Raw genomic sequence first — 25202 nt, forward strand, 5'->3', positions numbered from 1 at the left:
AAATCAATCTCATTAGTATGTTATTAATCTAATATGGCTAGTGTTAATATTAACACCTGGTGGATTGATTTTGGATCTACTATCCATATTGCAAATTCTTTACAGGTATGCAAAACCTAAGGAAATCAGTAGGAAGTGAGCAAAGCATTTTATCAGGCAATAAGCTAGACTCACCTGTGGAGGCTATTGGAACTTGCATTTTAAGTTTAAGTAGTGGCTTTATTTTGAAATTAGAAAGAACATTTTATGTGCCAAGTTTTTCTCGAAACTTGATTTCTGTTTCAGACTCGTACCTTTTGGATATTCCTTTAATTTTAAAAACACGTCGTTTAAGTTATTTTATAATTTTGAATGTGTTGGGAATGGTATCTTATCTAATGGTCTTTATCTTCTTAGTTTACAAAATTATGCCACTTATAGTTCAATGCATGCTCCAACTGGTATTAAAAGGTGTAATATTAATTAGAATTCCTCTATGTTATGGCACATATTAGGACATATCTCCATTGAGAGGATTAAAAGGTTAGTGAGGTACTGAATACTCTAGATTTTGTTGACTTTAAGACTTGTGTGGACTGGATTAAGGGTAAGCAGACCAACATGTCTAAGAAAGGTGCTAATAGGAGTTCAAGCATATTATAAATAATTCATATTGATATTTGTTGTCCAGATATGGATACACATGGTCATAAATATTTTATCACCTTTATAGATGATTATTGTTGGGAACAGAAAGTGTATCGATTCGCACAAGTAGAATAAAACGGTAAGACCGAGTATCATATCCTCAGGGAATTTGTTTCACCTAGAGCATGTACACGCAGTATGTAAACATTTATAAGGATTAAAATAGAGTAAATGTTGAGTTCTGTACTATAAAATCTATTTGAACATAAACAAAATATCTAAAGCTATAAAAAGTGAAAACTATCAAGTTAAGAGCGTTGGGGAGCGTTCTACTGAATTTCTCTTGATGTATAAAATGTGTTTTTCTCTATTTAACGTTATCCTCGTGTTCTTATACTAAGAAACTACTCAGACCATGATTCCTCACATGAATGAGCCTAACTCTCTTTAGACTTTGTCCTTGATCCTTCAACAAACTTGTTCTAAAAGAGTTGCACTAAGCCTACAGTATAAAATGGACTAGATCACTACACTCCATTCCTAGACATACAAATTTCTAGCTTGTTCTATCAATTTCTAAGGTTTTAAAGCATTTTCCAATACTAAAAAGCCTAACTGCACATACAAATGAGTGATCAAGCCACAAGCATGTAAAATAAGCATAGATAGAAGCAATGAACACAAAGAAATAACATTAAATAGATAATGAGAATATTACATTAAGATTGTTCATAGTACTCCCCAACAAAGAGGCTTAGCCTTCCATTACAAGCAAAGCTTCAAAACTACAAGAAAGAAACTATTTTTGGTGAAAGAAATTGGAAGAAGATGATGGAGAATGTCTCCTCTAACCTCTAAACCTTAACTCTCTCTGTTTTCCTGAACTAAGCTCTCTTTGTTGCTCAAAACTCGTCTCTCTTTTGAAACTCTACCCACCTCAGTGTTTTAAAGGCTCTTGGACTCTTCAGCTTCCGAAGGCTCGCTTAGCGAGCATGGTTTGCTAAGCGAGAGTTAGTGAATTTTCGCTTAACAAGAGTGGGCGCGCTGAGCACAAGAAGAGACAACGTCCTCGCTGGGTGGGCTGGCTATGCGCTGGGCGCGTAGATCTCAAACTTATCCTCTTCTAGGGTTTCCCATCCGCTAAGCGAGCTGGATGCCTCGCTAAGTGGATGCATCTCGCTAAGCATATCTACCTCGCTAAGCGAGTCATTAGCTGCTCAAACCTTCTCTTCTTTGGCCTGAAACTGAGTTGGATTCAACATTAAGTCAAAAAAAAGGATTTTCTACTCTATAAAATCACACAATAAAGAAATTATGTACAATTCCTACAAAAAGAACCATAAATTGAAGGCATAGTGTTATTTCCTTGCAAATACTCAATACCAAACTAACTCATGAATAGCAACTAACAATTATTCACGATATATGAATATTTATTTGCTTCATAACAAAAGGAAGCATTGGATGCCTTTAAAGTCTTTAAGGCTGAAGTTGAGAACCAATGTGACAAGCAAATAAAAATAGTGACATCAGATAGAGGTGGAGAATATTATGGCATATATACTAAGAATGGACAAGCACCTATTCCTTTTGCAAAGTTTCTTCAAGAACATGGGATTGTTGCCCAACACACTATTCCTGGTTCTCCAAATTAGAATGGTGTGGTAGAAAGAAGGAACTGAACATTATTGGACATGGTGTAGAGTATGCTTAGCAACTCTAATCTTCCTAAATCCTTGTAGGCTAAAGCACTAAAGACGATAGTGTATATATTAAACCATGTTCTAACCAAGGTTGTCCCAAATACACCTTTTGAGTTGTTTAAAGGTTGGAAACTGAGTTTGAAACATATGCACGTTTGGGATTGTTCGTCTGAGGTGAGAATATATAACCCACAAGAGAACAAACTTGACCCGAGGACTATTAGTGGGTATTTCATTGGATATGTTGAAAGGTCTAAAGGTTATAAGTTTTACTGTCCATATCATATTATTAGGATTATGGAATCAAGAAATGCCAAGTTTCTTGAAAATCACTTGATTAATGAGAGTGATCAATTAAGGGACTTAGGTTCTGAAATTGATCATATAAAGTCTCAAGCTTCCACATTAAGTAAAATATTGGTTGTAATTCATACCCGTCAAGTTCAAAGGGATGATAAACAATACATGATTGACATTCCCCAACCTATTGCTGATAATCCAATAGATCAAGTTGATCATTAAATTCCTGAAAATGATGAACAACCAGCTGAACAACATGATCCCCAAGAAAATGTTGATGCAACGTTAAGGAGGTCTACTAGAGTAAGAAAATAAGTTATTCCTAGTTATTATATCGTATATTTGCAAGAATTTAACTATAATATTGGAGTTGAAAATGATCTTGAAACTTTTGATCAAACCATGAGTTGCAAAGAGTCAAATTTATGATATGATGCCATGAAGGATGAAATGAATTCCATGCAAAGTAATGAAGTTTGGAACCTTGTAGAGTTGCCTAATGGGAAAAAGTCATTAGCTGTAAATGGGTCTTTAAGACCAAAAGGGATTCATTAGGCAACATTGAGAGATACAAGGCAAGACTCGTTGCTAAGGAATTTAGTAAAAAAGAAGGAATTGACTACACATAGACTTTTTCTCTTGTATCTAAGAAAGATTCTTTTTGCATTATCTTGGCATTAGTTGCTCATTTTGACCTTGAGTTGAAACAAATGGATGTGAAAACAACCTTTCTTAATGGTTATTTAGAGGAGGAGGTTTCTATGAAACAACATGAAGGTTTCTCCTCTAGCAATGGTGAGCATTTGGTTTGCAAGCTTAATAAATCTATATATGGTTTAAAATAAGCCTCCCATCAGTGGTACCTTAAGTTTCATGGGATTATTTCTTCATTTGGTTTTGATGAAAACCCCATGGATCAATGCATATACCACAAGGTCAGTGGGAGTAAAATATGTTTTCTTGCTTTATATGTAGATGATATTTTACTTGCACCCAATGATCGGGGTTTGCTACATGAGGTAAAACAATTTCTCTCTAAGAATTTTGACATAAAGGATATGGGTGATGCATCTTATGTCATTGGCATTAAGATTCATAGAGATAGACCTCGAGGTATTTTAGGTCTATCACAGGAAACCTATATTAACAAAATTTTAGATACATTTCGTATGAAAGATTGTTCACCAGTTGTTGATCCTATTGTGAAAGGTGATAGGTTTAATTTGAACCAATGCCCAAAGAATGACTTTGAGAGGGAACAGACGAAAAACATTCCTTATGCTTCACTTGTTGGAAGCCTCATGTATGCTCAAGTGTGCATAAGGCTTAACATTGCATTTGCAGTTGGAATGTTAAGAAGATATGAAAGTAATCTAGGTATTGACCATTGGAGAGTTGCAAAGAAAGTGATGAGGTACCTGCAGGGTATCAAAGGTTACATGCTTATGTATAAATAGACAGACAATCTAGACGTGATTGATTATTCAGACTCAGACTTTGTTGGCTATGTTGATTCTCACAAATCAACATCTGGGTATATTTTCATGATGGCTAGTGGAGTTATTTCGTGGAGAAGTGTTAAACAGACTTTGACTATTACTTCTACCATGGAAGCTGAGTTTGTCTTTTGTTTTGAGGCTACATCGCATGGTGTATGGCTTAAGAGTTTCATTTCTGGGCTAAAGATAGTTGATACTATTTCAAGGCATTTGAGAATGTTCTGTGCTAACTTTAATTGTTGTCTTTATGGCTAAGAATAAGAAAAGTGAGAGTCGAAGTAAGCACATTGACATTAAATACTTAGCCATTAGAGAAAGGGTAAAAGACAAGAAAGTGGTCATTGAGCATATACGCACTGAGTTGATGATCGCTAATCCTTTGACTAAGGGCATACCACCGTTTAAATTCAAGGATCATATAGAAAAAATGGGACTTGGTTTTACTTTATGATTGTATACATACAGGTTAAAGTTGAAACTTTTATATTGTGATATTTTCTCATATTTAGGTGCACATTGATTTATTTGAGAAAAATTATGTTTTGGATCAAGAATAAACATTGCGTTTATTTATTAAGTTTTATTATTACCACCTTGAGTATACTACTTGGGAAATTGAGCATATTATAATACATGGATGATATTACTCGTTATACGAGAAACTATCACTATGATTCGTATATTCATTTCTTAAGAAAATTGAGCATTGATTTATTTTAATCAATGAGTCAAAATGTTTGGACCCAGTAGGAGAATGCAATAATTTGGTTTGTAGGTTTTGAAAAATAAAATGCTCCATCTGTTTTGTAATTGAAAAGAAAAATATTAAATGACTATTTATGGGTGATAATGACTACTAAATGTATTCTCGATAGTAGAATAACTATATAGCACATGTATTTGGTCCCTGAGCTCACCTCTTCTAATTTTTGTCTCATATCCATCTACAAAGAGATTAAGAACTTGAAAAATATAAAACAAGACAACTCTTTCATGGCAATAGTTGAAGGTATATTTTGATTCTTATTTTTCTAGATTTGTTAATGACCTGTGTTTCATTTTGTATTTTGTAACATCTCATATTAGAGATTTTAGTCTAACAATATATATACTAAAATCATATATATATATATATATATATATATATATATAAAAGAAAAAAATCATAAATATACTGAATTTACTTTACTAAGGCCGAGAGAATTTCTTCGATATTACTGCATCTAGCTCATTCATAAAACAAATTAAAGGTGCGAGACACTTTAATTACTGAAAAGAGCATATAGGTCTTTTTGTATTTGGACGAAATATTGAACTAAGAGAAGATGAAATTAGCATCCTAATAACCAGTAAGTAAAAACATTACAAATTGAAAAATAAATTGGTCATTAGAATATTAGACACGAGTCATCACAAGATTGAGGCTCTACAATGGCACACTAATCTTCTTTTTCGCTGATATTTTCTAGCATCTACTTTAAATTTTATTTATTTGTATTATGGTTTTTAATTTGATAAATTTCTGTCATATCCTACAACAAATTCATCCTTCTATCAATTACAAATGTAATCGTCTTAAAAAAAAGTTTACACGTGTGAACTCACTTTGCTATCTTTTTTCTTATTTATTAGTTACTTGTCACCACTTTTTTTTTTTGTTATAATAATTTGTCACCACTTAATTTGGACCTTTAAACTTCTTTTCAATTCTACCCAAAAAAGGGGGAAAATTTTCAACGATTCTTATCTCGTCACCTATTTACCCCACCATCCATCACTTATATATTCAAGAGTTTTAGACGAACACAACTACCTTTATACTTACATCCATTCAGAATTAATATCCCGATATAGATTGATTTATATTAAACTTTCAACAAGGCTTTCGTCCTTTCCAGCTGTTTCATCATCGATAAAGGATGGCATGATCAGAAAAACCCATGGTGGGATATTCAGCATGTTTTATTATCAGATAGAAGAAAGGTCCTTCCTTTTGTTACGTATATGAAAAAATGGCACGTCCTTTTCTTGATGTTATGGAATCTAACTTTCTATGGAATTCGTCTTATGCCCCGTGAACCAATTTTCAACCGTGGGCATCTATGGATGCACTATTGTAAAAGACTTTATAAAGAAAGACCTTATCTAAGAAGCTCTTATCTGAAAAGTTACTTTTACATAAGTTAATTTGATGTTTGGATGATAAACTCTTAAGTGCTTATTTAAATTAATATGGTGTTTGGATGAAATTGTAGAAGATCTTTTGCATAATTAAAATTACCAAAACGGATATTATATGCTTTGACATTATTAAAACTAATAATTAAATACTTAAACATTGTTATATAATTATTAAATACCTTAAATAATTAAATATTATTAAAAATAATAAAAATTATTTTCTTCTTCTATTTCATTTATAAAAATATTTTAACTTTATCATTATATTTAAAATATTGTTATATATTTTCTAGAAATTTTGATTAAAAAAGTGTAGCATATATATATAACAAACATAACTTGCAAGGTTTGAATTTTGGACCAAAAAAGCAGCAAAGTAAAAGCAGGGTAGTCTCAACATATATATATATATATATATATATAAGTCTTAGGATTTCTGCATCCAAGATTTTCTTGTAGTGGTATTCAATCACTGTGTTTGGAAATGAACATTTATCACGGCTTCTCTGGAAAATATCAGCATATAATATGCATGATTCTCCTTCCTTCTTGTGGAATATTATAATATGTTGTTTGTTTGCTTGGGGTGGTGTGGAATGCAGTGGCATGGAGTGATATGACATGGAATGAAATAAAAGTACCATACCATTGTTTGGATGTTCTATGATAGAATGTAATATAGATTCCATTCTATTGCTGAGAAATGTTAGAATGATAAATAATAAATCAATTGCATCTCATTCCATCTCATACCCCTTAAATTGGAAGAAAAATAGAAGTATCAGTTCAGAATTGAGATTTTTCTGGCTGTCATAATATTAAATGTCTCGGCAGTTTCTGATTTCCTGTAAAGTTGGTTAAGAGCTGCTTTTGTTTCATAATAGCTAATTGGACACAATGATCCAAACACTTTCCAATAGTCTGAAGTATAAATATTAGTCGGATAGACTATGTTTGGTCTTTTAACAGAATCATAGGGAATGTAGTGTCGATTTGAAACAAGCAATTGGGCACACTTCTCATTCACAAAATGCCTTTTCCTTTATGTGCTTCTTTTGTATATACTAGAGACTAACTCAAATACTTCATTGGTGCATTTTGAAAAAATTGTAAGGCAATCCTGTATTTAAGTTAGTTCTTTCTAATAAATAAGAGTTTTAACTGTCATGCAGGATTGAACATCAAAGGAGAATGTAGGCTCATTACTTCTCATATTGACCAAAAGCAAAACCAAAGTGGCTTTGCCAAAACATTCAGATGCACCACTTCTTTGTACTGGCTGTGGGACAAGAACTGAGTTGTCTATCAAGGAGTCAATGAAGTTCAGCTACTCTGACATAAAAATGCAACAAATGATTTTTCAAAGGATAACTTATTAGGTGAAGGTGGATATGGTCACGTATATAAGGGTGTGCTTAAAGATGGATATGCATAAATCCTAAGACTTATATATATATATATATATATATATATATATATATATATATATATATATATAAAAGACAGGGTAATTGGATACTCTAATTGGTCCATAAAGGTTATTAAGCCCACCAATCTCCTTAATATATTCTTATACATGTACCTGTAAAAATTGGATAAAGATAATTATGGTTCCCACTTAAACAACCTAGCTTAAAAATTGGATAAAGAAACTCAGGATACCATAACAATTTGAGATGAGATCCTAAACAATACAATATATGGCTGGAATTAGATCATTTAGCCAAACAATTTGAATACAAGAAAGGTTCATAACAAGACAACCGAAACAATGAAATTCCAAATTGTAGTGACTGCACAAATGATTCAAAATAGCTAAGAAAATAAAAGGAAGCATAATTGAAACCAAATATGCAGAGCAACATTAGCTTCAACCCTAAGAATGTAAGCAATATACATAAGCCGAATGATGATAAAAAATTCAACTACAGAGCTTATATCTGCTTGTAATAGTGTAAGCCGGTATAATATAATTCTTTTAATTGAAAATCTAATTTAGTTGAACCATGCTACACAACAAACAACTTAACAATAAGACCTTACCACCTCTCCCGCTCCTTCAGAAAACAAAAAAATCCATTGAGAGAGGGTGTCCAATGCCCCCGAATATACCAATCAGAAAATTTTGCTTGGCACCAATGTAAGTAACAGTTGGATAAATGGAAGCATAGCAAATGCTAATAATGAGACACACACGCCTAGCATTAAGAATCCAAATCGATTCGAAATGGGTTTAAGTGGGATAGTATGCAAGCAATCCAATGAATTGATAAGAGAGAAAGAAAAGGAACTGAAGAAGAACCAGAAAGTTGACTCAACAACCTCTTTCATTCTCTCTTTGAAGAAGAACAGAACTCATATAATGGTTCTCCATTTATGTCAAGAATCTGAGCATTCACAAGGCCAATTTGGGCCATGTTGTTTCTACAACCACAAGCACAAAAAACTTACAAAATTATAAAATAAATTAGCTAATCATATTTCTCTCTCCATGTGTACACAAGAAAAAAGACCCATGAAATTGCCAATGCTATGTCCCCAATAGCATGCCTAGGCCATTCATGTGCAAGATCCCCAAGCTTCCTCTCAAAGAAGAATCTCCACACTGCAATGGAAATGTGAAGCATCACACACCCTTAGGCAAAGAAACTCTGAAAGTCTATGTCCTTAACAAAAGCAACCATCAAGAGAAGGAATCCTATTGTGAACAACAACAAGCCAGAGAAGGAATCAGAGGTGTCAATCAGAAGCTGATCATGGGATGTTGTCCCTTGAAGCTTGCTTGCAGTCTCGGATCTGTGGCCAAGCACAGAGATCTCTTTGGAGTAGAATATCATCAAAGCTCCACAAGTAAGAGCTATTGTGGAATGAAGAACACACATAAGGGTATATATAGAAGAAACCATTTATCCGAATTCACTTCAAAGGCCTTTAATTGCTTTCTTACTTTTAACTCAATGGAGCCTCTGCCCTCTAAACCAACAATGGTAGTTGAAATTCCAATCACTTCTTTCTAGTTTCTAGTATTGTATAAGAACTAAGAACGTAAAAAACAAACACCCATAACCAATTCTAATGCTAGTTTGATACACATGGTAACTCTTCTATTAGTTCTAAACTCAATCTTTGTAGTTTCAACAAATTAGAAACTGCAATTTGCCTTTGGCATATCTATCAAACAAAGCTCAAAGCCTCAGACTAAAACAGGAAAACTCACAAAACAACTTGAATCAGAGATATATTAGAGTAAGTAAGCCTTTGGAAGTTGAATCCTAGAACCAAGCCTCTGAAGTTGTGATGATATACAGAGATGAAGCAAAATAAAAACAAAAATGCATAACCATTCTACTTTTTTTCTTTTCACAAGAACTTGATTGAGAGAAATTTCACAAGCTTAATGAAACAAACAAAAGCATAACCCTAATCCATAACAATATTGAGAAGAAAAAGAAATTAATGAAGAACCTGTGATGCTAACAAAGGAAGAAGAAAAAATGACGAAGGATGATCGGAAGAGATGACGAAGGAGATCGGAAGCATGGGAGAAAAATTCCGAGGAAGGCACAGCACGGCAAGTTCTCAGGAACGAGAGAAAATTTTAGGGTTCAGAAAAATGAGGAGGGTATGCTTGTCATTTTGAAATTTTCTTGAGGACATTATTGTCCAAGTCTTATTTTGGGATCAGATTCCCGAAAAGGAGATTTGAGAAGCTAGAAATCTAAGCTTGAGAAGAAGATCTGCTGAGAGCTTTTGCTTTTGTAAAAGTTAAAAACAAATAATAACCAAATACTCTTAAAAAATAAAAAAGATCTTTTTTCAGTAGATAAGATCATAAAAGATCTTTTGGGCCACATCCAAACGGGCCCGGTATATTGGTGAGATAAATAAAGAGAAACAAACAAGATATTTTATACTGCCAAGATGTTGATTAGGATGGGTCGTCTAAGGAGGCTGAAACATGTGTTAAACTTAAGCGGTTAAAAGATTATATCGAATTAATGAACTTAATTAAGATATTATTTCATTAATTTTTTTAGTTTTTATTTTTAATTTCCTAAACAATAAATGATAATAATTGTAGGCTTGTCCTCCATTTAGTTAGGTTATTTTATTTAGGGTTCTGCAGTGTGTAAGACATCAATAAAAATATCAATATTTATCTTTTATATTCTCAATAACTCTTTTAATGGTAGTTTTCTCTAATTTTAGAGTAGTCTAACTAGTTGTAGCTCGATAACATTATTATTTTCATTATTGTTAGGACTTAAGCAGATCAGAAAAGTTCAACCCAAAAGATTAATCTATAAGTGAGAGGATTGGCTAAGTACCACATCAAAGTTATTTTTGCTATGAGTCATCGAGAGCTTCTTTAGCGGCTTCACTCACTTATCTATTTGGTTTGCACCTTAATCTAATTAATAATCAGTTCTTTTTGTAGCACAACTTTCAATGAAAATATCAAAATGTTCTTTTAGTTTAATGAGTCTCTCCCCTCCTAGCTAATTATATATACTTTTAACAAATTTTAACTAATATATAATAATAAATGTTAGGAAAAATATGTTAAAGCTATAAAAAAATGTATCTAAAAATATACTGTTATTACTTGTCTAGACATATTATCCGGCTTCTAAAGTACTCCACTAAGGTCTAAATTCTTGTGTAAAGGAAAGATATATGCTGTTCTAACCTACCAGTCTACTACACTAATTAATTATAGTCAGTTTTTCCTAGGCGTATACATACATCATTAAATAGAAATAAGAAAAGTGCATTAATTAACAGCATCAATGACGTTGTCTCGTAGCTTGAAGGCCCCGCAGCAGTTATATATATATGTCGCTTTTAACCAACAAATATATCACTAAAACGTACGTTAAGGTCCCAAATTTTTCCCACCACTAAAATCTGTGTTATCATAATCATCTTAGTCAAGATTTATTGTCATCCTAATCAGCTTAGAATTGAACCTTAAGCGGTGTTAAATGAGGAATTAAGTTGCCATTGTCAAGAACTATTGTGACAGGTTGTATTGTATCTTGGTTTTCATTTTTTTTTTCTGAGGAACCATGTACACTGTTTTTGTTATTGGATTGTATTAAACTGTGAAATTGTGAATTCTCTTTGTTGGTCATCTGCGCCGGTTTTTCAGATTAAAAATGTTTTATTATATTCAGATTAATGAACCAAACAACAAAGAATACAGTCAGTCTATCTATTAGCATATTCCATTCTCAGCAATGCTTATGCAATTATGCCACCCTCCCTTTAGTAATTTTTAATTTTATTTCTTTTGCCCTTTCTTCAAAAATCTTTATTGTCTTATGAACTTTTTTGGCCCCTGGTGCCTCCTTGCCATGTCTAATTCTTAAATGGAACAATACCAACCACAGACTAAGAATTGAACACCTGAATTTAATACAACCCATTTCTCAGTTCTCGATTCTAAAGTAACACTGCCAGAAATTTGAATAAATTGATTGTATTACACCACAAAATAATGTACACATTATATTTCTCTGCTTTAGACTGCTCTTTTTTTTTTTTTTTTTCTTTTGTGTACTAAAACAAGAAGAAAGGCCAAAACTTAACAAAGAAAAGGAAAAAAGGAAATTCCAAAAACAGAAACAAATCTTTCTCAACTCCAGCCACCATCTTCTTTCCTTGATCTCATTTATTATCCATCAAACTCCAATACTTAGCAAATAACACAGCCAGTTGGATTCTCTTCCACAGTTCTGCTATAGTAATAAGGGTATTGCAGATGTCTAGTCTGATAATAATTGGCTTCAACTACCTTCAGAAGTTCAGCATATTCCTCCTTTGGATCTTTCTTGGCTTCTGGCTTCTTCTCCTCTTTCTTTGGTTCCTCTTTGGCTGGTCCAACTGAAAGTATCTCAACATGACAGAATTTTCTAAGCTTGCCAAGACTGAATTTTGTAAACTTTCCAACTACTGTTACAGGATCAACATCCCCAATTATAGTCATTTTCTGGTCCTTCATGTCCACTGAGACTGACTCTACCCCTGAAAAAATCACCCCAAAAACATTCAATTTTGTGTACCATTTGGTTTTTTAACCTTGAATAATTAGCTAAGCATAAAAAAAGATGTATATAATTAACATGACAATTGACAAAGATTATTGGATGCTGAGATTCCATACCTGAAATACCAGATACTGCCTTCATGGCCTTTTTCTTGATTTTGTCATCATGGAGTTCCACCTTTAGCACCACTTTCTGTCGGACAAATATTATTGAACTTTTAGGATCTATAGTAATAATCATTTCTAAGCATGAAAGTTTCAAAACTTGATTCCTTGAACGGTAAAAGGAAAAAGAATAAAAAGGTTGAAAGCAAGCAAGGTTGTAATTTGAACACTAAAACTTGATCTCAAATTTCATCAAATTGTACTTAACTAGAAAAAAGTATAATTCAAGCTTGGAAGCAGAGCAAATCTCAAAAAAATTTATAAATAGATTTATATGGTTCTTAAGGAGACAAAACTTGAAAGAGGGTACAAAGTCTTACCTTCATATTGATTCGAAGTTGGGAGTTTTCTAAGAAAAATCAAAAAGGGGAAGGAAGAATCTGAATGAATTTGAGATAGGGTTAAGAGATTGTTCTAATTGAACTGTTAGTAGAACTTGAAGCACACGGTACTTATATACTAACACAATAGATGCTACAATAAAGACGAAGTCAACTGAAGTCAACTGAAGTCAATGCCAATATTAAGTCTTTGCTTGGGTCACTTAGTCAGCATTGTACAGCCATGTTAGACCCCAAATGCCATTATATCAGGGATAGCTTTGAGAATGATGTATCCTAGCAAATCACGACTCCTGAATTTCTTTGAAGCTCTCTATATGCCAAATCCATAGTATCAATTTTATGGGTCACATCTTTTGTAAATTATCTCTATATTAAACTGAAATATATTCTTTTAAGAATAATTTATTTTTTATTTTTGTTATTTTTTTAAATGATGTGCATCATTTCTATTTTGATTCTTATTTACTTTTCTTTTAAATTTTTAGATATATAATTATTATTTATACCTTTTAAATTGTAACTAAATTATATAGATAAATATAAAGACAAGGGAAAGACCACATATACTATAATTTAAAAGAGCCAATTCTATTTGAATTAAATAAAATTATTATCAGCAATAAAATTTTACCTTTCAGTGTATTTAATTCAGTAACATATTTTAGGTTCAAAATTGACCCATTAATTGAGCTGAAAAAACTTAGTGTTAATTGATTGACGCGTTTTCAATATTTTTATTTTAAAAAAAATTACCTAAATTTTTTTTTTAAAATACATGTAAAACACCAACTAGTTGACAAATGAAGCCTTAGTAAGAGCATTTTGACACTTCACGCCTCTTCTACACCAAACGATTTGTTTTGTTTGGAGTTTCTAGATTAATAGTTCAATTCAGCCCATGACCACTAATTTTTAATTAAAAGGACTTTTCTTCCCGTGAGAGGGATTGAGACTCAAAAGTATGTTTGAAAATAGAATTCAAAGAAGGAAAAAACGAAAAGAGCGACAATTTCTTTATTTGTAAATGAAGAAATTTAACAATAAAGAATATATTAAGTTATTAATATGGTATTAAATTTAGGATCTAAGTAACTAGTGTATTCAAGACAATGATTAAGAAATTAAAAAATTATTATTAAAATCATTGAAAAATGTAAAAAAATCACAAATAATATAATTTTATATATTTTAATATATTTTTTTCTTTTTTTTTAATAGTTTTTTAACCAATATCTTGACGATAGTAATTAAGATTTGCCTTAAATTTATATAAATTAATTTTTTTAAAAAAAGTTATCAAATTAAGAAATATTTATTATAAATATTCTAGAATTCAATTCTTAAACATAACTAAAACCAACTAACCTCTAGATTCTTTTTTCCGATGTTTCTTTGTCGCTTCATTATAGCTTCTTTATTCTTTCTCAAGTCCACGCTCCAAAACCGCGTTATTGGCTACTCCGGTTGTATTTTCAGACCCTTGACCCGATCAATGTAGTCCGGAGAACGTTGAAGTGCCTCTAACTTTGCGACTACGAATAGTAAGATAACTTTATGAGATAATAAAGGATTAAATGCTACTATTTTTAGTATTTGTAACGCGTATGGATTTTAATTTTTGTAAAATTCAAAATCGTTATCTTTTATTCCTACAAAATAAAATTAATTTTGGTTTTGATCTTTATAATCTTCATTTATGTTTTTTATTTCTCTTTTTCTTATTATTATAGGAAAATAAAGCTTTATTGATAACTAGTCGGTAACCCGTGTATACGCATGGGTCGTTCCCCAATTGATTTTCGATGAATGAATGAAAAGAAAGGTATAGTAAAAAAATAGAGTAATATAGAGGATTACTGTATAGGTAAACTGGTAAACAAAGGAAACTTACCCAGAAACAGAGCAGTGAAAGAAAAAGAAAAAGGTAGAAGGAAATACCTGAAGGTGAGTGTGTTGCAGTGGAGAAAGAGAAATGCAAAAAGGAAGAAGGAAATACCAGAAGGTGAGTGTGTTGCGATGGAGAAAGAGAAATTCGAATCCGAGAGGAAAAGAGGTAAATGTGGTGGTGGAGGCACAGCTATATCCTACAGGAACGATGGCAAGATAAACCATGGCTACCTAACCCATCGTCAAACCCTAACCAAAATTGTAAAAAATAGAATGAAGATGAGAAGAGAGTCATATCGAGAACAGAAAATGCAAAAACATTTCTAGAACCCTCCTATAGAGATGAAGAGAGAGGAAAGATCTCACTTTGTCGCTGCCACATGTCAACAACTCTACCACGCGTTAGCAAATTAAGCAAAGGCCAAAATGACAAAAAAACCAACAAATGTGCCACATGTCAAACTGGATTTACAGTTAAAATGAAAAGAAAAATAAAGATGGTAAAAAATTTATGTAATATAGAGCATTACTGCATAGGTAAACTGGTAAACAAAGGGATTACTGTATAGGAAAACTGGTACTTGCATGAATTTCACCAATGTAACCGCATGAAAGTTAATGCTTCCTAAAAGGAAAATGGTTTTATTTGTTATTACCATCTACACACACAAGGAATCCCAAAGAAAAATATCAATGTTCATTCTTGGCATTACAACATAAAAAAGGACTTTCAGCTAGAGCATACATAATAATAATAACAACAACAACAACAACAATAATAATAAACGTAGCGAAGAAACAGGGAGAGAGAGGACACTTCCGATTATTAAGTGAAATTAAATGGGGAGTTGAAATCCGCCAATCAGGGAGTGACATATGTTTGAAACTTGATATGCAATGCGACACTTGGCGGTGACAACAAAACAAAACAGTGCAAAAAAAGGGAGGGATAAAATGACCAAAAAACCAAAAAAAGTCCCACGTGTCGCAGCCTTAGATTTTCCTCTCTCTTCATGTTGAGGGTTTCAAAACCCTGCGTAAGTTGCAATGAAAGAAAAAGAAAAAGAAAGAAGGTAATACCTGAAGGTGAGTGTGTTGCGGTAAAAACTCGTACTCAGTTTGAATTGTAGGCTGCAACTTGCCTGCATGAAGTCGAAATCGCTAGTAATCGCCTGCATGAAGGACGAAACAAAAAGAATAAAAGGAAAAGAGGAGAAGATTCAAGAAGAGAAAGATGGAGAAAGAGAAGATTGAGGGAGAGAGAGTAACAAAGAAAACGCAGGAAATAGAAGACAGTTCTGAGTATTAAGTGGAATTAAATGGGGAGTTGAAACCCGCCAATTAGAGGGTTCGAGGAGCTTGTGTGTATGGACGGGTCGTTACATTGCCTAAAAAAAGTATATATGAGATCCTATATTATGTCATTTTTTCTTATAGTATCTTCCTTAAAGAAAGGTTAATTTTTTTTTCTTAAATGTATTTCAATATTAATATCACACGTGTATTTATAATTACTTATCCAGTTATTCTCTCATGACACAAATCCGATGTTTAATGTAAAATACTAAAGAACACAAAGGGAAGGTGATGAGTTGAGGCTGAGGTGCCTTCTCCAACTAAAGTGACGAGGTATTTTACCATAGAAAATCTCACTTGTCGATCACCAGTCCTAATTCTTTTCATTATTTGGAAAAATGGTAGGGTCATGGGATTATTATTATTATTATTATTATTATTATTATTATTATTATTATTATCATGTAGGCTTTGGGTTCCTTAAAAAAGGATGCACTTTGGAACTTTATTCTTCAACACCGCCCTGTGAGTCCTACTGTTGCAACCCTTGCATAGGCAAAGTGTCGTCACCTTCAACACCACTGTTGTTACTGCAACCTATCCCAAAAATCAAACCACAAAAAAGCACACCAAAAAAAGAAAAAGAATCGTAATCAAAATCGCAAAAAATAGAATGAAGATGAGAAGAGAACTCTATCAAAAACAAAAAATCCAACACGCACAGCACATTCCGATTTTCAAAGCAAACTCACTCCTTTGATATTGTGATTCTCTTGCTCCATTGTGCCTGCCGAAGATGCAACACACTTGTCGGGAACAACAATCGTGCCTATTTATTTACGAAAACAGAATTACAATATCAAAATAACGAAAACACAATTACAATATCAAAATAACGAAAATAGAAGATGGATGAAAACTGGAGAAAGAAAAGATTGACGAAGAGAGAGAGAGAATAATAAGGAAGAAAAAGAGATAAAATGAGGAAGAGAAGATTCAGGATTTGAGCCAGATTATTTAGTGAAATTAAATGGGGAATTAAAATCCGCCAATTGGAGAATGACACACCAGGAACCTCAAAGAAAAATCTCAATGTTCACTCCCGGCATTGCAACAAAAAAAAAGGTCTTCAGCTAGAGTATACATAATAATAATAATAATAATAATAATAATAATAATAATAATAATAATAATAATAATAACAACAACAACAACAACAACAACAAGAACAACAACAACAACAAAATTAAATAAAATCCTAATCCAACTTCCTGCAACAACAATAAATTTTATGATTTAAAATGTAAAATTGCAGTATGATATAAATAGTATAAATAACAACATATTTTTGGAGGCTCCAATAATAATAATAAAGCATTTCAGGTATGGGCACAACAAGTACATCTCTTTTGTTAGATAGTTTGTTGCAGGAAATTGGATTAGAATTCTATTTAATTTTATTTTTGTTGTTGTTGTTGTTGTTGTTGTTGTTATTATTATTATTATTATTATTATGTGTACTGTGCAGAGTATCATCTCGGGTAGCTCGTGAATTGGTGTTCCAAAATGCAATTCAGTGTTGAAGCATAAAAAAATTGAATATTAATAACTAAATAATGGTGAAAAGAACAAAATTAGCGAAACTAAAAGGCTGAATATTTAAACTAAAATAATTTTTCAATATCTAAATTAACAAAACATTGTTTTAAAACCCTGAAAATACAAATTAAAATTCAGTCACTATTGTTGTCGCCCCAATTTCTTTTTCTTCTAATAACAATTTCCCAAATTTTGTTGTGAGGCCAGTAGTAGAATGAGAGCTCGTCTCCATGATTGAAATCACCGTCTGCAAGAAATTGGTACCATGGTTGGACAACGTACTTGTCACCAACTCCAACGTCAAGTGTGACGACAGTCCATTGCAATGGAGGGCCGAGCCTTCTTAAAACCGTCATATGGAAACCACATGAAGGAAGATGTATTGCTGCAATATGTGGAAGTCTCTGCACATAAAATTGAACTGAAATTAATGTCTGGAAAATTTTTGGATAATAACCTAAATGTAGCTAATGTCAGTTACCAATGGATCAGGGGTACCAAGCAGGCCTTGGGTGAGTTCAAGAGTCCAGACATGCATTCTAGATGTTAGTAGGGGTCTGCCGCATGATTGTTGATCTAGTGGAGGAGTGAAGTGGAGGTCGAATATCCATTTTTGTTCACAGGCCAAAAAATTGATGGTGGTGGACTCGTAGATCCCTAAGTATTTTCTGAAGGTTTTGAGGCCATCAGCAAAGGAAAATTTCCCTCAGTCATGTCTTATTCGTACTTCGTAGATGGCTCTGTCATAGCTAAAGTGGGCAAAGTCTGGGTAGTGTGGTGCCCACTGTTCATGGTAGAAGACCGATATTTGTATATAATCCTACTTGAAAAATGTGTTAAAGTTAGGTGTTATATATTATATGAGAAGAATGAGCCAAAGATACAATGTGAGTAAAAGAGCAGTTTAATATTACTCTATCGTTGTGGAAGGCGACGCTAAATTATAGGATGAAGGGTCGCCTGATAATTGGATTACTTATCTGCAATAACGCAGGAAGGCGTAGAAGTGTTTGAATGAAAATAAGATTTGGTATGAAGAGATGTAGTTAATTGAAAACAAAAGCTAAGTAAATGAAAGCTATTTAGGTGGCTTACCCTACTTGTCGTTGTTGACGATGTTATGCTCATTTTCGGGATGGCCAAAGCTGATGGTTTCTCTGCAAAAGAACTAAAATGAAATTTGCAAGATATGCTCTCCTTTGGTGTGTTGAAGGAAGTTGAAGCAGAAGATTGTAGGCATTAAATTGTTGCATCTTCCCGAAGTTGTAACTAACTGTAGATTGAGTTGCTTGGCAATTGTGCAATCTTAATTGTTGTTTCTGAAAAGTTAATCTTGTAGGGACATTTGAATGATTGCCAAGGTACATGGCTGTGCTAGCAGCTTAAGGGTTTTTTTTTTGCATGTGGAATGTTTTAACTCTTTTTATAAGTTGCACTGCGAAATGTCAAAGTAATAATAAAATATAGTGAATTATTATATCATGAATGCTTTTAAAAAGCTGGTCTTATATTAAGTATTTTTTCAGAAAAAATGCAGAATAGAGGATAAACATTTAAATCAACATCACCATCCCTGCGCAAAGGAAAAAGATTTAATAATTAATATATGTAGTTAGATTGGATAGCAAACTAATAAATATTATTAAAAGATTAAAAAACATTGCATGATAATTCAGTTAGGAATTGCTATTCCCAACCTATTGACTCCATCAGCTGATTGTCCAATGTACTCAGTAGATTCACGGTCCCAGGGGCAAAGATTGATTAGAGTTAATAGAGTTTGGTTGCCACTACTTTGGATTGGACTTTCTATTGCACAAATCAAAGAGGAAACATAAATAATAGGTTTGGCTCAGAAATGTAGTTAATCTCAGAAATGGTCTTGGACTCAGCTCTTGAAAGAAATAAATCCTTTGACAATAATTGACTTGAAAGAATTGCTAACTAATATAGGATTGTTTTCTGACTTAACAAAGTAGTAAAACACTTGCATGTCATCATATTTTTCTCCTAAGCCAACATTTCCAAAACAACCTTTGTCATAGGGTAATTCAGATTCAGATCGATTAATACAATCTATATATGAGTTCACACAGATTGGAATTAGCTGGTCAAATAGAAGGGCAACGATAATTATATCCAAATCTAGTAATTGCTATTATAGGAATTAACATAGAAAGTTTGTATATAAAAAAAACCTATTTGAAAGGTAAGACCTAAAAATGAAGAGAAGCAAAGATTTATTATAGAAGACATAGTAAAGCCAATAGATAACACATTTTATAGAAGACATAGTATATGTTCACTAAATATAGTGTAGGAGTAGAATATCAATGTATCCAAGGATATTAGAAGTACCTTGGAATATACCTGAAGTATTTGGGTATACTAGCTTAAAAACTAAATGAGAAATCTGCTACTTTCAATTGAGGCAAAAAATATAAGTTAGTCACATTTGTGTCCCAAATCTGCTATGGTACCTCTCTTGTCCTATTGTGTCCCAACTCCCAAACATTTTTCATGCACCCGAACCAAAATTGATTATCTTGCCATCTTCCCCGTAAGGAAACAGGAGACGGTATTGTAGAGCTAGATAGCTAGGATGTAATTCATGGATCCTTTGTAATTGTCCATGCTGAGTTTCAATAATAATATCTCTATTTGAATTTGCATCAAAATCGCCTGGTCTGAAGGAGTCACACACATATGTTGTTCCCTAACACAAATTTTAGAGTTCACTATCATATTGAAGAGAAGCAAATAAGAAAATGATATCAGATTTTCTAACATAGCAAGTCATTTTATACCTTAGTTTTAGGGTACCACAAAAATATGAAAAATGCCAACTTAGCTTCACTGCACATTGGGACCTTTCATGAAGAAAGTAATTCAAAAATAAGAAATCATAAACTATTTTTTTTGGTAATAAGTAGATCTCAGTATAAACTTTTTTTGTTAATAAGAAATCCCTATGGATTACATGCTTTCCATGGCAATATATAAGGGGTCGGGCCAATGATGCAACATACTGCCTCAATCACAAAAGAAACATTAATTTGCCAGTCACTATGGAATTTTGTAAGCCACAAACAACAACATATGGGTAGAGGAAAAGAAGGAATGTTGTTGTATGATATATACTTATAATAGTTACACACTTACATGCCTTTTAGATGAAATATTTGCATTTTTGCAATTCCTTGTAAACATCACCTTTGGGTGCATACTCTAAAATCAAATAAACTCATTCTTGCATTGCAATAGATAATTCAGAAATCATAAATAAGGAGGTATCCCAAAATCAAGACACACATGGACTTTCAAGATTAAAAACCAAAACTTCATTTAGGCATCTCACCAAACACATAACTTGCAACCCATTTCACCAATAGTGTAACCGCATGACCGTTAATACTTCCTAAAAGGAAAATGGTTTTCTTTGTTATCACCACCTACACACACCAGGAACCTCAAACAAAAATCTCAATGTTCACTCCCGACATCCAGAATACATAACAACAACAACAATAATAATAGTTAAAGAAAACAAATAAACAACACAAACTAAGAGAGAGTAGGAAAAAAAATAAAGCAATAATTTATTTTCTGCAATATATTTACCATAAAAGTGTACAAACTTGCCAACAATCCCATGCTTTCTTAGCATTTGTGTAACAATCAACACTAAGTCAGTAGCTGTGACACCATCTCGTAGTTTGCCTAATAATTTGAACCCAACAACACCTGGTAGGACCATGCTCATGGGCTGCAAAAATATGAGATAAATAAATATTTCTTACAATAACTCCTCCAATGGTCAAAACCACACAGGTCTGTACATTGTTATAAACAACGTGCATACTATTAAAAGAAATTCAGAGATACTCAGAGAATAAATTAATTTCATTCTCTAATTTTAAAAGTAACTTAGAGGGTTCTATAACAAATTAGCATGTTAGTTTTACCTGGCTAAGCATTGAAGCTTCTGCTTCTATTCCATCAACTCCCCATCCAACAACACCCAGGCCATCAATCATAGTTGTGTATGAATCAGTTCCCACCATTTGTGTTGAACACAACTCTAACAAGGTATTCTAAATTAACCTGCAAAATTAAAATCACAAAACTTTATTCATTAAACAAATTTGAATGAAGTGATGAATTTTTTTTTTCATTGCATGTAAAATTAAAATTATTCTACATCAGCAAAATTAGTATTCACCATAAAACTAAATAGAGACAACATCTTATATAAAAAAAAAGAATATAACGATTCAGATTGATTTTGGTACAACATATCATTCGGTTTAATGTAAACAAATAAAAAACTTTAAGGGGTAAAAATGTTGAATCTCAAGTACCCTTGAATCTGTTTTAGTCTATTTTATGCGCTTGTTCTAAAAAATTGAAACTTTTTGGGGTAAAAATGTTGAATCTCAAGTACCCATGAAGATTGAAAGTTACAAAGTCAAAAAGGAAAGTAAAATATTGGACTGCTCTTTTAAGCAACAGACAATGGAACCAAGTCAAGGAAGTACCTTTTTAATCTCCTGAGACCTTTTTTGCGAACTCTAAATGGGAGTTAAATAATTTTTTGTGATAGCAAACAAAATAAAAACCTTGATCAGTAAGGAAGCAAACATGAATAAATATGAGTTAATGTAAATAGATAAGTGTTATAGAAAGCAAACAAAGTGGACACTCAGTTAAGAAGGAAACATGCATAACAACAAACAAAATAAAAACCTTGCCTGTTGGATGCTTCTTCCTGGATGACCTTGCAAATGGAAAAGAATTAGTAAGGAAGCAAACATGCATAACAACAAAGGAAAAAAACCATTCCATGGTGGGTACTTCCTCCCAAGTGACATTGCAAAACCACAAAACAAAGAACTATCTGTTACAAAGAAAACATGCATAATAGAAAACAAAATTAAAACCTTGCTTTAAGTAAGGAAGCAAACATGCATAACAACAAAGGGAAAGAAAAATGATGACCAAAGGGAAAGTGAAGAAGGAACAGAGTAGTAACCTCGAGTCAGCGTCACGACTCGCGAGCTCCGAGCCTCACCTTTCCGACGATGGAGGTGACGAGATTCCGGCGAAGCGATGAGAGAAAGTTGAAACTGCGCTTTTTAGAGAGAGAAGTTTCATTTTGGTTTTGGAAAAGGAAGAACACGCTTCTGAAGAAGGAATAGGTAAATGATAATACAAAAAAAAAGGGTTTTCAAACATGGGAGGACATCGACATGACCGGAGAAGCCTGGACAGCGAGACATGTGGGAGAGGCAACAGGAGAATTAAGTGAAATTAAATGAAAAGTTAGAAATCCATCAATCAGGAAGTCACATGTGGCTGGGGCAGCAAGGAAAAAAAAGGTGCAAAAAATGAAGGGTAAAATGACAAAAAACCCAACAAAAGTGTCACGTGTCGTAACCTTAGATAGGGACATTTTAAATTTTTTCAAGTATTTCTCTTTTATTAGATAGAATATAGATATAGATAGATAGCAACACATGTGTGTTGCTGGAAGATTACAAAGAAACCTCAAGAGGTACCACATAGCACAACGTTCATGCAGTTATACGCATATATACCAGCCCATTGAAACATACATTCCTCACGAACACACGACACACGACACACTTGCAGTATTTAGTTTTTATTTTTGACCTTTATACCTTCAATCAAACTTGGTTTTAATAGTTTCATATCGATCAATTTATTAGTCTTTATACTTAAGAAAATATATAAGAACTAAATTCACCTATTTTTTTATAATATAAGAAATAAATTAATTGATTTGAAATTACAAAAATCAAATTTGATCGAACATACAAATCATTAAAAATATATTTTCTCCTAATTTTTAATATTTATTTTAGGACTCGACGTTTTTGGGAACCAAGTATTATCATGACATCATCACATACGCACTATTGGAGTATGTTGTGACTGGGAATTCGAGGACCCAGAGCCTCCAAGAGAACGAGAGAGAGAAGATGAGAGAAAATGTTATTTTCTTATTATTCTCCATTCATTTTACCCCAGCTTTTATATGTTCTCAAAGGAAATTCTAAAACCTAACAGAATCAGTTACGACACATGTCTAACTACTTCTCGAATCTTCTGCACCTCCTAACAGAAGCAGTTAGATGCTACCAGCTCCCATACACGATGCTTATCCCCTATTGCACGTAGTCTTCCATGTGCACTGGGGTCTTCGTCTTCCTCTTGGGCCTTCCCCCATGCTGCTGCTCTTTTACTACTCGCAGTCCTTGTTCCTCATTTACCACCCCACTTGCTACTTGCACCCCATCTTCAACATTCGTAACACTCCCTTGCCCTTGAAAGAACACCTTGTCCTCAAGGTGATGAAGCTTTTTAAAGGTTTTCCACTCCTCCCAGGAAGCTTCTTCGAGTGGAAGATCCCTCCACTGAACTAGCACCATGCGTTTTGGGCCTTCTTCTGAAGGGATTGTTTTTGCTGCGATGATGGCTAAGGGCACGATGATTGGGTCGTTATCCATAGCCTTGGGGGGAAGATCAACTGAATCCTGTGGTGGATCAGTAGTCACAAAGGGCTTAAGGGGCGAAATGTGGAACACATTACGCGATTGCTCCGACAACTGTAACTGGTATGCCACCTTCCCCATTCGTGCTGTGATTCGAAAAGGCCCATAATACCTCTTGTTCAACTTAGAATAAGCAATGTCTGCGACTGAAGTTTGTCGTCGTGGTCTGAGCTTAACTAAGACCCAGTCCCCCACCTTCAGCTCCTCCTCACGCCGATGCTTATCCGCCATTACTTTCATTCGGGCTTGGGCCTTGCTCAACTTCCGGCGTAGTAATTCGAATACTGCTTCCCTCTGACTAAGCATATCATCCACTGCATCTACCTTTGCTGTCCCAGATATGTAGTGGGGAAAGCTTGGAGGTTTCCTACCAAAGGTAACCTCAAACGGAGTGACTCCGGTGGCTGAGTGGCATGAAGTGTTATAGGACCATTCGGCCCATAACAAAAAACGACCCCACAGTGAAGGTTTCCGATGAACGAATGCTCGCAGATACTGTTCTACAATACGATTGGCCACCTCTGTTTACCCGTCTGATTGCGGGTGGTAAGCTGAACTGAGGCGAAGCTTCGTTCCACTGAGAGAGAAGAGTTCTTTCCAGAATCTGCTCACAAACAATGGATCACAATCTGAGATGATGCTTCTCGACATTCCGTGTAATCTTCCTACTATCTCCATGAATAACCCAGCCACTGTACGTGCATTATGATGTGTGGGTAACATACTGAGGCGTAGTCCCTTCGAAAACTTGTCTACAATCACCAGAATGCAAGTATTTCCCTTGTACGCAGGTAACCCGACAATAAAATCCATGGATAAATCTTCCCATGGTTGCACCGGTATCGGGAGAGGACACAACAGTCCGACGGGTTTCTTGTTGTCATATTTGGTATATTGGCATGTCAAGCAACTGGCGATGAAAGCACACGTATATGCTCTAATGGAGTCCCAGGTGAAGCTCTCTTGTAGACGATGTA

General features: G+C 33.6%; 2 protein-coding genes and 1 pseudogene across 2 annotated transcripts; all 3 read right to left on the reverse strand.

The window, feature by feature from the left end:
- Positions 1-8619: 8619 nt before the first annotated feature.
- Positions 8620-9958, reverse strand: LOC114425437 (annotated as a pseudogene).
- A 1753-nt stretch (positions 9959-11711) lies between these two features.
- Positions 11712-12994, reverse strand: LOC114425495 (heavy metal-associated isoprenylated plant protein 39-like). Its single transcript, XM_028392433.1, has 3 exons — positions 12845-12994; positions 12477-12552; positions 11712-12337 (listed from the first exon to the last, which is right to left on the reverse strand). The coding sequence occupies exons 1-3, from the start codon at positions 12848-12850 to the stop codon at positions 12009-12011; spliced, it is 411 nt and encodes a 136-aa protein (XP_028248234.1). The 5' UTR covers positions 12851-12994; the 3' UTR covers positions 11712-12008.
- Positions 12995-19322: 6328 nt separating this feature from the next.
- On the reverse strand, positions 19323-21714 carry LOC114368340 (aconitate hydratase-like). The gene is made up of 3 exons (XM_028325649.1): positions 21616-21714; positions 21272-21416; positions 19323-19459 (listed from the first exon to the last, which is right to left on the reverse strand). The coding sequence occupies exons 1-3, from the start codon at positions 21712-21714 to the stop codon at positions 19323-19325; spliced, it is 381 nt and encodes a 126-aa protein (XP_028181450.1).
- Positions 21715-25202: the final 3488 nt, after the last annotated feature.

Source organism: Glycine soja, chromosome 9 (genome assembly GCF_004193775.1).
Source record: "Glycine soja cultivar W05 chromosome 9, ASM419377v2, whole genome shotgun sequence".
Lineage (NCBI taxonomy): Eukaryota > Viridiplantae > Streptophyta > Magnoliopsida > Fabales > Fabaceae > Glycine > Glycine soja.

Excerpts from the sequence above, each read along its gene's own strand:
- LOC114425495 (XM_028392433.1), bottom strand. Across the intron at positions 12,338-12,476 it reads GGCAGTATCTGGTATTTCAG|GGGTAGAGTCAGTCTCAGTG; the intron begins GTATGGAATCTC and ends TGATTTTTTCAG.
- LOC114368340 (XM_028325649.1), bottom strand. The coding sequence starts at position 21,714 with ATGGTGGGAACTGATTCATACACAACTATGATTGATGGCCTGGGTGTT. Across the intron at positions 21,417-21,615 it reads AAGCTTCAATGCTTAGCCAG|CCCATGAGCATGGTCCTACC; the intron begins GTAAAACTAACA and ends ATATTTTTGCAG. Across the intron at positions 19,460-21,271 it reads CAAGTTTGTACACTTTTATG|AAAGTCCAATCCAAAGTAGT; the intron begins GTAAATATATTG and ends TTTGTGCAATAG.